The sequence below is a fragment of the Mixophyes fleayi genome, chromosome 7 (genome assembly GCF_038048845.1).
Source record: "Mixophyes fleayi isolate aMixFle1 chromosome 7, aMixFle1.hap1, whole genome shotgun sequence".
Lineage (NCBI taxonomy): Eukaryota > Metazoa > Chordata > Amphibia > Anura > Limnodynastidae > Mixophyes > Mixophyes fleayi.
The window spans coordinates 73,091,640-73,104,234 of record NC_134408.1 but is presented as its reverse complement, the minus strand read 5'-3'; the positions used below and the strand labels follow the sequence as shown (position 1 = coordinate 73,104,234).

The 12,595-nt window shown below is 46.1% G+C and overlaps 1 protein-coding gene across 1 annotated transcript in view; it reads right to left on the bottom strand.

Annotated features, from left to right (window-relative positions):
- Positions 1 to 6,484, bottom strand: part of LOC142098509 (uncharacterized) — a 33,822-nt gene extending 27,338 nt beyond the window's left edge. The window contains exons 1-3 of the mRNA XM_075181349.1: positions 5,653 to 6,484; positions 5,262 to 5,345; positions 4,434 to 4,783 (exon numbers count right to left, since the gene is read on the bottom strand). Of these exons, the coding sequence (XP_075037450.1) occupies positions 4,434 to 4,783; positions 5,262 to 5,345; positions 5,653 to 6,157 (939 nt within the window). The 5' untranslated portion in view covers positions 6,158 to 6,484. The remainder of the gene's footprint in view (positions 1 to 4,433; positions 4,784 to 5,261; positions 5,346 to 5,652) is intronic.
- Between the last annotated feature and the right edge of the window lie 6,111 nt (positions 6,485 to 12,595).

The following is a 12,595-nucleotide window of genomic DNA, read 5'->3' as shown; positions in this document are numbered from 1 at the left end:
TAGTGACGAAGGAAGCTCTTGGGTAGTCAGTGCATCTTTAATTTTATCGGAGAGCCCCTGCCAGAAGGCGGCAACTAATGCTTCAGTGTTCCACTGAAGTTCAGAGGCTAAGATCCTAAATTGAATGACATACTGTCCTACTGTATGGGAGCCTTGTCGCAAACGAAGAATGCTGGAAGCAGCGGAGGTCACACGACCTGGTTCATCGAACACACTTCGGAACGTGGAAATGAATTTGGCACTATCTTGTAGAATTGGATCGTTTCTTTCCCACAGAGGGGAGGCCCAAGCCAGGGCTTGTCCAGAAAACAATGAGATAAGATAGGCCACTCTGGAACGATGGGTAGAAAAATTTTGAGGTTGGAGTTCAAAATGGACTGAACATTGGTTAAGGAAACCTCTACAAGTTTTGGGGTCCCCGTCATATTTTGACGGAGTAGGCAGGTGAAGCGTAGGAGCTGTAGACACCTGGGATGGCACTGGGGAAACGGAGGAAAGCACAGGAGCTTCAATACTAGCTGTAACAGTCTGTCCAGATGTTCCTTGGGAGGTTAACGATTGGTAACATTGAAGTAACAGCTGTTGGCGAGCATCCTGTTGCTCCACACGGCTGACCAGATGCTGCAGCATCTCTTTAGCAGTAGGTTCCGTATCTGGGTCTGTCATGGCCTGATCTTACTGTCACGGGCACTAGGAGTCTTTACCCAGGGATCACCAGGTGATAGGCTTACCAAAGCAGTATAGGTGGTAATATGGTACTCTGGTAGCAGGGTGATCACGGAACAGGAAATAGCAGATGATGAGATGCTCAGGAAAGTCTATGACTAGCAGCACTGGCAATATGGAGGTAGTAATACACGAGGAACTGTATGGACAAAGGACACGTGAAGGTAGTCAGTGGTCTGCGGGAGCAAGTTGTACCACTGCTATAGTGAGGAGGAATGTCCAACAGAACGAGGAGGTGATGAGAGTCAGCGGTCTGCGGATAGCAAGTTGTACCGCTGTCTGAGTGAAGGAATGGAATCCAAGTGGAGGTATCCGGGGAGTCAGTGGTCTGCGTTAGCAAGTTGTACCACTGCTATGTGAGAGGATACTGGAACAGGTGAAACTGTAAACAGGAGTCAGTGGTCTGCCACTAGCAAGTTGTACTACTGAATATATATGTGAGGAGGTGCACGGGGAGAGACTGCAACACAATATATACACGGGCACCTTGACTTTGATCCACAGTAATATGCACAATATAAATGTATAAATGACTGAACAACACTGCCAATATAGAAAGTCTCTTGAAGTAATCCGGCATGAGATAACACAGTCAATGATGGCAGTAGAGTCAGCAGATAGTACACTCCAGAGGAGAACCAACACAGTCAATGATGGCAATAGACTCAGCGGATAGTACACTCCAGAGGAGAACCAACACAGTCCAGCAAGGTATGCAATACACAGCACAGTCAATGGGAAGTATGCATACCGTGGTTCAGGAGAAGGCAGTCAGACAGGAGTGCAGAGATACCTGAAGGGCAGGAGGCCAGCAGGATACAAGTCCCTGGATGGGTGAAGCAGGGGTCTAGCAGGTGCAGCGCACAGGTAGGTAGACCAGCAGGGAACACCGGAAGGCGTGGAGAGCGGATCAGCAGTAGATGGATGAGTAGCGCTGAGAAGTAACAGCAGCGGGTCTCTGCGGGAACACGGAGGTAACCAATAGCAACCAGCAGGTGCAGTAACGATGGGACACCGGAGCAGAGTTGAACTGGAACAGATGATCACGGAGAGTAGCGGGTAGCAATAGTGGCAGCAGACTCAAGGAAACACGGTAGAGTTGACAAGGACTGAAGACTGAAGCGCACAGAGGCAGCGGGTAGGAATCAGCTAGCAGTCACGATGATGAAACACAGGCGAGTTGCAGGTTGAAGACTGTAGTGCACGGAGGCAGCGGATAGGAATCAGCCAAACAGTCACGATGATGAAACACAGACGAGTTGCAGGTTGAAGCCTGTAGTGCACGGAGGCAGCGGATAGGAATCAGCTGGCAGTCACAATCATGAACAGGTGAGTGGATGTGGTTGAAGCCTGTAATGCACGGAGGCAGCGGATAGGCATCAGCTAACAGTCCCAATGATACATGGTAGAGTTGAAGTGATTAGAAGACTGTAGTGCACGGAGGCAGCGGATAGGAATCAGCTCACAGTCACGATGATACAGTAGATGGTAGAAGTGGTATGGGAACCACAGTAGCAGAAGTGGTTTGGAAACCACAGAGGTAGAAGTGGTTTGGAAACCACAGGAATCAGCAGGGCTGAATAAACAAGGAAACACAGGAACACCTTCAGAGACTCATGGGGAATGAGACTCCAAGATCAGGCAACGTGGTGTTGACCACAGGTGCTTAATATAGGGAGGTTGCCTGATCTGCCAATTAAGTTAAAGGAACATACACTGAAGGTTTGGAAAGGGCTGCGCATGCGCAGTCCCTCAGGATGGAGGACGGCCACGGTTCCTAAATGTCCGGGAAGAAGCACTCACAGTCCGGTGAGTGACATAAGGCCTTTCGCAGAGGACTGACAGAGACAGAGATGTTCAAATGTAGTAAGTGGGCGGGAGGAGAGGCGAGTTTTGGCAGTGTGGTGAAAATGGCGGAGCTGGAGGAATTGGTAGAATAATTTAGTGGGAATATTTATTCGCGATTGGATGTCAGAAAACGAGGTGAACGCAGCCGTAGAGGTGAGATCGTTTAAGAAACGGCCCCTTTGTGAGGTCCACGAGGAGAATGCGTTAGAAATAAGGCCTGGAGCAAAGTCTGAGGAGTTAAACAAAGGAATTAGGGGAGAGGGATGGGGGGAGAGGCCAAATTTCTGGGAGCATGAGTCCCAGACCACCAGGGAATGTGTAATGACCGGATAAAGTGAGACACGTTTTGGTCGACCAGCCCGTGGGAGCCATAGGAGAGTAGATAGGGAAAGCATACCCAGACTCTCAGCCTCAATCTTGACCCAGACCCTGGAGGGAGTTAAACTACACCACAGAACGCATTGAGGCACCAGTTAAATGGGAAAGAACTTTCTAAAGACACCTTGGGCTAGATTTACTAACAGGCGTGTTTGTAAACCCGCCGACTTTCGGCGGGTTTGGCGGCGGTTTAGCCATCGCCGGATTTACTAAGGCTAAACCCGCCGTCCAAACGGCCAGAAATGATGTTTCCAAACCCGCCTCTGTATAAAGCGCCATGACGGTTTCAACAATGTTCAACATACAAACAGCCGGATTTACTATTAGGGGGTTTATAAAGCCGCCGGAAAACCGCCATTCAATAGACCAAAATGAAAGCGCTGCTTGTGAGCGGCGAGATTGTTCAAACAGTGTGCTGTTTCAGATATTTTGGCAATCAGAACAGAAGGAAAAGGGCCATTTCATGTTCAAAGTTTTTTCCTTTGGGATTGTATATGTTAAAAGGCCAGTGTCTTGTAATTGCAGTGTTGTTTTGGTTTCTTTTTCTCTTGTGTCTTCCCACCATGCAATTTATTTACTGATTTAGTAGAGGGGTGTTATAGCGTACTTTTGTACTTTGGTAAACTAGGTTCAGGTTACTAGAATAATCTGGTTGGGTGGCTATGTATGCACCTGAAAAGGGGTCTGATATTATCCTGGCTGGCTGTTTGATACATAATCTAGCAATACATCAACTTACCCCACCGATTATTGCAGTAGACAGTGAAGAAGAAGGGGTCCGTGTCACATCTGGTGATGTGCAGAGCACAGAGGGCGTAAGGGAGATTAGAGACCGTCTAATTGCAAACTACTTTACGTGTAAGTACATAGTATGAAAAACATTTTTTGCTCAAAAATGTGTTTTATGTGAGTGCAATTTGTATATTTTATTTTAAATGTTTTGTAAATTGGAACCTTTAAAAACAGGATAGTGTGTACTCCTCATGTGGTAAATATGAACATCCCTGGATTGTGACAGTCAGAGGTCAATGTTTAAGTGAAATTAGTGCATAGTTTTTAAAACATCAGTATACTCTTGTTTAATTAGCAGAAAAGAAACACTGACACCATAGAAATTTAACTGCATTTATTGCAGAACACAATAAATAATAACGTATAATGCTTACGCAAACTTGTGAAAACATGAAGCAATAATAATTATTGCACTAGCGACGTCTTTTTGCAGGCATATCACAATGCTTGGTGCCACTCTCTCCCCTCCCTCGCCCACCCCTGGTGCGAGCACCTCTCCTTGGAGGAGTACTCTGTACAGATGTGCTAGGCGTACTAGCGGTACTGGTGGTGGCTGAAGAGATAGGTGCCGGTAAACGGGCTACAATTTCTGAATGTAGTTGCCCTGCCAGCCGGGTCACATTGGCATTCCCCTCACGTACTGTGGAATGTAAGGCCTCCACAGCCCCAGTCATTTGGGCCAGCTGCACATTGGTCTGTTCTAAAGCTGTTGCCAGACGGTTGATTCTAGCAGGGAGTTGACTATTGGAGCGGTGTATCCGCCTCAACTGGGCCGCAATTTGGGACATGTGGCGAGTTTGCCTGTCCATGAATAATGTCTGTTGCTGCTGGAATGCGCCAATAGACAGCGCCATTTCTCTGGCTGGGTCCATAGTTTCAGGTGCAGGTTGGTGGTGTGATGGTTCAGCAGGGCCAGGTGAAACTTCCTGGAGGCCAGACACAGGGGCATCCACTGTTACCAGGGTGATGGTTGTTAGATCCTCTGGCTCAGGGGACATTTCCAGGGACTCTGCCTGAGGTGGCTGATATGAAGAGGGCCCTGTGTATGAAAAATGGCGGTAAGTATATAGTATATAATATGTTTGTATATTGCATTCTGAACACTGGATAGGAAATAATAATCTTTAGCAACTACAGATTCTTTCACAATGTTTGCATTCCTGATTTCTAGTCCTATGCTACCTGCTTACGGATGCACTTATTATCCTTTTAATACCCATTATCATTTGGACTGTGTAGTACATGCTGGGTTATTTTGACTAAACTGCATGGTATCAAAAGTGGAGATGTTGCCTATAGCAACCAATCAGATTTTAGCTGTCATTTTGTTGAATGCAATAAATAAAGTAAAGGTATATTCTGATGGGTTTCTATAGGCAACATATCAGTTTAGTAAAATGTAGCCCTAACTTCTCATTGCAAACAATAAAAAGAAAAAAAAAAAAAACATTGACAGCAACATTTGCACAGAAAATCAAGTAACTCCATTATTTCTCTCCTAAACAGAAATCACGCACCTGCTTGCTCGTCTGTGCCCGAATCTCTCGCTGAAGGTGGAGGTGTAGGTCTGGCACTGGGACTGAACTGCGGTCCTGGCGATTCTGGATGTATTAGAAAAAGCATACAATGTATTTCCAGAAAAAAACAATTTCCAAATATACTGTTTATTGCACAAATGTGTTTGCAATTTTTGTATTTTTTTTTCTATGAGAAAAAAAAACCTTTACAAACTATTAGAGGCAAAAATACACTTTGAAAATCAAAAAAAAAAAAAAATAAGAAGAAAAAACGTTTGCAAAGAGAAAAGCAGTTTTAAAAAGAGAAAAGCAGTTTTAAAAAGAGAAAAGCAGTTTTAAAAAGAGAAAAGCAGTTAAAATACTGTTAGGTTAAAAAAAACAAATAACTCACCAACTACTTGGCCAAAAGAGGGCGAGTCGGTGTCCTGGACATTTATGCCCTCTACAATTTCAGCCGGCATTATCTGGCGCAGCTCCTCCTCGTACGTGGTGTACTCCATACGAAGTGGGGGGCCACCACCCGTGCGCCTTGTCGACCTCCTTTCCTGGGCCATCTTCTCTTTAAGCCTCCTCTTGATGTCTGAGAAGCGCTTGCGGCAGTGCGCCACTGTCCGCTTCAGTGGGCCCACCGCGTTCACGGCATCACAGGCTCTCCCCCACAGTTGGTGACGCCGCCTTAGAGGAGTCTGGGCTGCCAGGTTCCCTAGGATGACCTCGTAGCAGGGAATGATGTTGTGCACCAACACACAATTCTCATCATGTGAGAAGCGCACATTCCTCCCTGTCTTGGTCTTCCTGCCCTGTCCTGTCTCCTCAACCTCTCCCTCTCCCTCCTCTGACCCCTCAACCTCCATCTCCCTCTCCTCAGCCTGTTCTCCCCTCCTATCTCTGGACATTTTTACCCAGAAGACAGAAAAACACAAAACACTGAAGGACTTACAAACACAAAGAACAAACTACACTACCTACAGACACACTCTCCACACAGTCACACACAAGTAACACAGACAAAGGACAAGTCAAATACAAAAAATACAAGACAGAAAATAAATGAGAAAATAAATGTACAAAACAGGAAAAAACCACAGGACTACTCACACTTCAAACAGATATCGCTCCACCAATCCACCAAACTCCAACTCTCACCAACTCTCAGCAAACCACTATCCTCCAAACTCCTCTCACAAAACTCCTCAAACCCCTATCAAAGAAAAAGTGTCAGGCCAGTGGTTAATATAGGGCTTGTGATGTCAAATTTCCTGATTTTTAAAATAGCCAATAGTAACAGGCCAGGAGACAGGTGTAATTTTCAAAAAAACCGCCTTTACACAAAAGCGCCGTCATTTAAAGCAAAAGCGCCATGTTCTATTCAAAGCCGCCGGCGGCTTTGAGCATTACATCCCGCCGTTACATCGCCGGCGGCTTCAAATTGAAGCTGAAATGCGCCCATTAGTAAATCCGGCTGTTTGCAATGCAAACACGCCGGAAAACCGCCGCGATGCATGGCGGTTTGAAGCCGCCATGCATCGCGCCTGATAGTAAATCTAGCCCTAAGACTTCTGTCTTGTCAGTGTTAACTTTATATCCCGAGAAGTGGCCATAGAGATTTAATTCGTCTATAAGAGGAGGAACGGAAAGATTTGGGTTAGCAATAGTTAACAAGACGTCATCTGCATATAGTGCTATCTTATGAGAAGAACTACCCACCGGGATGCCTAATATCTGCTGGTTAGCCCGGATTCTAGCTGCTAATGGCTCTATGATAAGGACAAAAATGAGCGAAGAGAGGGGGCAGCCCTGCCGTGTGCCATTGGCGATAGTGAAGGGGACCGATGTCAGACCAATTGCAGAGACTGTGGCCGAAGGGGAGCGGTACAAGGCCGAAATGGCAGTCATAAATTTGCCAGAGAAACCCATTGCTCCCAGCACCCCAACCATAAATGACCAGGAGATGCGGTCGAACGCCTTTTCAGCATCTAGTGACATAAGGAGGGAGGGGAGCTTACCCCTGTGAATTGTATGGATCAGGTCGATTGTTCTCCTACTGTTGTCCGGGGCTTGACACCCCGGGATAAATCCCACCTGGTCGGGATGGATGAGGGAAGGGAGGAGGGGATTCAATCTAGAGGCTAAGATTTTTGCATAAATTTTAAGGTCCACATTGAGGAGGGAAATTGGTCTATAGCTAGAGCAGAGAGTTGGGTCCTTCCCTGGCTTTGGAATGACAATGATGTTAGCTCTGGTTGTGGCTGCATCAAACGTGGCACCATCCAAGATCTCGTTAAAAAAAGATGTCAAATGGTGGCCTAGTACTGGAGCGAATTTCTTATAATATGTTGATGCCTTCTTTGATGCCCTAGGACTGCTCTATGATGATCCGGACAGAGTTGCCTCGGCCGAATCACATCTCAGAGCCCTGAAACAGGTTCGTCGCACTGCTGAGGAATACTGTGCGGAGATCAGACGCTGGTCCACAGACAGCGAGTGGAATGACCCAGCACTCCGGAGCCAGTTCCGTTTGGGTCTTTCTGAAGAGATAAAAGACTCTCTGGTGCAATACCTTGTACCAACTACACTGGAGAATTTGATGCAACTGGTCATCAAGATTGACCGCAGGTTTAAAGAAAGAAAGGCCGAGAGGGATACCTCTGTTTCTTCGTGCTCTTTCCTTTCTCCTCCTGCAGCACCATTTGAAGCCGCTGAACCCATGCAGCTAGGTGCTTATCGGCTCATGTCAGAAGAAAAGACCCGGAGACGTACATTAGGCCTCTGCCTATACTGTGGCAACAGGGGTCACCTCCTCCGAATCTGTCCCAATAAATCAGATAAGTCGGGAAAAGAACAGGCCTAGAGAACATGAAAGAGGTTCGTCTAGGTCTGCAAATTATTTCTTCCAAGAATGCACTTCTGATTCCTGCGGAGATTTCCTTTGGTGCTAAATCTACCCCTGTCACTGCCTTCTTAGACAGTGGTGATGCTGGAAATTTCTTGAATTTGGACTTTGCCCATTCCCTAGGAATTCCTACTGTTAAGCTCAAGTCACCCATCACTGTCTGTGGTCTTGATGGTGATCCTTTACCAGGTGGGAAAATATGTTCACAGACACCTGTTGCAGCTCACCGTAGGGGCACTACATACTGAGAAGCTGTCGTTTTTTCTTATTAACTGCCCTTCTGTTCCTGTAATCCTAGGGCACCCCTGGCTCCAGCTCTATAGTCCTATTATCAATTAGAACAAGGGTGATATCATTCACTGGAGTCCCTTCTGCTCCTCATCCTGTTTATCTCTGCCTGTTCGGTTGCTCCAGGTTCCATTAGACCAGCTGCCTCTACCATATCATGAATTTCGAGATGTATTCTCCAAGCAGGCAGCTGATAACTTGCCTCCACATCGCAGTTACGACTGCACCATCGACATAGTTCCAGGCTTTAAGCTCCCTAAGGGACGATTATACTCTCTCTCTGTACCGGAAACGCAAGCCATGGAAGAATATATTAAGGAGAATCTCAAAAGAGGCTTTATCAGGCCTTCGAAATCTCCAATCGGAGCCGGATTCTTCTTCGTCTCAAAAAAAGATGGGACGCTTCGACCCTGCATAGACTACCGCGGGTTGAATAAAATCACCATTAAAAACACGTACCCGCTTCCACTCATATCAGTCCTCTTCGATCAGCTTAGAAGTGCTTCAGTATTTACCAAGATCGACTTACGTGGTGCATATAACCTTATTCGTATCAGAGATGGGGACGAATGGAAGACCGCGTTCAACACTCACTCAGGTCACTATGAATATTTGGTCATGCCTTTCGGTTTATGCAATGCACCCACTGTTTTCCAGGACCTAATTAATGATGTTCTCAGGGAATTCCTAGGCCACTTCGTTGTGGTATACCTGGATGACATCTTGATCTTTTCTCTGTCCTTGGCTCAACACAGCCATCATGTGTCCTCCTCAAGCTTCGGCAGCATCAATTATTCGCCAAGCTAGAGAAGTGTGAATTTGAGGTCCAGAAAGTCTCTTTCCTCGGATACAAGGTTCAAGCAATCTTGGAATGGGTGCGCCCAACGAATCTGAACGCCATCCAGAGATTTTTGGGCTTCGCAAATTATTACCGGAGATTCATTCATTCCTTTTCAGATCTAGTCGCTCCTATTACTGCTTTAACCCGGAAAGGGGCTGACGCCACCAATTGGACCCTGCTAAACGCTTAAATTCTAGGCAAGCATGGTGGGCATTGTTTTTTACTCATTTTAAGTTTGTGATCTCATACAGACCGGGCTCCAAGAATATTGAAGTGAACGCTCTCTCCCGAAGTTTCATTTCTTCTCACGCTCCACCTGTTGTTCCGCTTCCTATCATTCCTCCAGCTTCTATCCATGCAGGGCTGACTCAGTATCTAGGGGCTGCTCTCCGCCAGTTCCAGAGAATTGCTCCTCCCGAGACACCGTTGGGCAAGTTGTTTGTGCCTATTCACCTCAGAAAAGCTGTGTTGTCTGAAGCCCATGAAAATAAAAGTGCTGGTCATCCAGGCATTTTCAAGACCACTGAAATTCTTCTGCGTTCTGTTTGGTGGCCCACCTTATCTTCTGACGTCAGAGAATTCATCCTCTCATGTAAGGATTGTGCCAGGAACAAGCCTGCCAGAGGTTGTCCATCGGGTCAACTCATGCCCTTGCCTACTCCAACTAAACCTTGGTCACATCTCTCAATGGATTTCATTGTGGATCTACCCTGCTCATCTGGTCATAGTACTATTTGGGTGGTGGTTGATCGGTTTAGCAAAATGGCCCACTTTATTCCGTTGGCAGGGTTACTTAATGCCCAGAACCTGGCATCATTATTCCTCCACCATGTCTTTCGTCTTCACGGGTTGCCGGAGGATATTGTTTCGGACTGTGGGTCTCAATTCATTGCCCTTTTGGAGATCCTTCTGCACCCACCTGGGCATCAACATCAGTCTATCATCTGCCTATTATCCACAGTCAAACGGCCAGACTGAAAGAGTCAACCAGTCCCTGGAACAATTCCTTTGACTATACATTTCCAAATTTCATAGCAACTGGTCTTCGTTACTCCCATGGGCTGAATTTGCTTACAATAATTCCTGACATTTTTCCACCCGCATGTCTCCATTTTACTGGAATTTTGGCTTTCATCCTAGGGCTAATTCCCTTTCTGAGATCAATTCATCTGGTTCCTCTGGTATACATCCCACTGCCTCTCGTCTTAGAATTATTTGGAAGAAGGTCCATTCTGCTCTGCTTCAGGCCTCCTCTCGTGCAAAATTTTTTGCAGATCGTCATCGCAGGAGATGTTCTTTTAAAGTAGGAGATGAAGTCTGGCTCTCCACACGCAATATAAGGATTAAACAACCCTGCAAGAAATTGGGACCTAGGTTCATTGGACCCTTCTCTATTATTAAGAAAGTCAACCCGGTTGCCTTCAGGCTCAAGCTTCCACCCTCGTTAAGAATCCCTAATACATTCCACTGTTCCCTTTTGAAACCTGTTGTCTCATCATCCAGATTTCAAATTCATAAACCATCAAAACCTCAACCAGTCAAATTGCATGGTTCTCATGAATTTTTTGTGGAGAAGATTCTCGACTCCAAGAGGGTTCAGGGACAAACCCATTTTTCGGTCCATTGGAAAGGCTACGGCCCAGAAGAACGCTCTTGGGTCCCCCAGAGATGCCTGCGCGCTGACAGACTCCTCAAGGAATTCTTTAAACGGTTCCTGGGAAAACCTGGATGTCGGGGTTCCTTGACCCCCTCCTCAAGGGGGGGTACTGTTACGAGCCGTAGCGGTGTCCAGCCGCCGCGACTCACTCACCTGCATCCTGGCTGTCGCTGTGACGACCGGGACGTCACTTCCAGGACCTGTCCCGGCCGTTGCCTAGGACGCTGCAGTTGATAGCGCCGCGTCCCGGCATTAGCTGCAGCCGGGCGCGTGCGTTACTCCATGTGTATTTTATTATGACAGCCCTTAGGGCTGATTAGTTCTTTGCCCCCATTGGCCAGTGCCTGTTTATAAGGCAGGGAGGGCTTAGCCTCCCTGCCGGTTATAGTTCTGTGTTCCAGTTTATAGCCTGCTCCTGTACCTTGCTGCTGTGTACCTTTGATTGGATTTTCCGTGTATGACCTATTGCCTGTGACCTTAACCTATTTGCCTGTCCCTGGATCATGAACCTTTGCCTGTGACCCCGACCCTGCTGGAACCTGACATCGCCTCTGGTGCTCCATCCAGTCTGCAAGATCGCTGGCCTGCCTCCGTTCCGTGTACCTGTGCGCAGCCTTGTGAATATAAACTTATACTACTTAGAGTTTAAGACCTGGGGGCATCTGAGTACCTGTGAGCGTAACCAGTCTTTACGGGAAAGGCGGCTGCTATATGTGAAGACCTCGTCACCTGTTCTATAAGTTTATTCCGCACTGGTTGTCGTAACAGAGGAGTGCTCCATTGCTAAGAGTCATTGTTGAAATTGAAATTATAGGGCTGACTGTCTTGGTCTAAATCTGCAGTTACATTTTACTGTACCATAGCTCACTCAGAAACAGGAGAGGTGGCAGGGTTCAGTGCTGAAACAGAAATTGTAATAATAGGGCTGTCAGTGCTCTTCAAAGTCTCAAGTGACATTGTATTGTGCCATAGCTCATACAGAAACAGGAGGGCTGACATTGTTGTTGTCACTCTCCAGTGTCAGTCATGATGATACTAATCCCTCTACCACATGTGCTAAAGCCTATGTTCAAGTGCATAGTGGTTTTAAGTAAGGGAAAGGAAAATGTTAATAAAAAGCTGGTACCTTTTTAAAGAAAAAAAACCAAATGCTGAAAGTTTACTGTAGAAAAACATAAAGTTGCCAATATACCATTCTACCCAAAATATTACCAGGCATACCAGCATCAGGTAGCTCCCTTCTCTTAGCTAGATTTCAGCACCTGCAATCTACACTGTCATCATATTCCCCCTCATGTGTTCATCTTCCTCAAACAATACTAATCCATCCCTGCTGGAATCCACCATCACAGAAGTCTGTGTACTGTCGAAGTCGTATAATTGGATGAACGAAAGTATATTGGTTGATATTGTTTATGGGTCGATTGCACTCAGTATGCCACGCTACACTTGGTATATTGCGATCGCTCGGTAAAATACGCACGCACACACTCGCATTACAACATTTAGTTATCTATATAATTCATATTCACATTGGTTCTGTTACACTGTAATTTATGAGCAGATAGTATTTGGTTTATTATTACTTTATATAATATGATTATATGTACATTTTAGTGTTATTAAAGGTTTAGGTTATAGGAAAGGTGTCATGC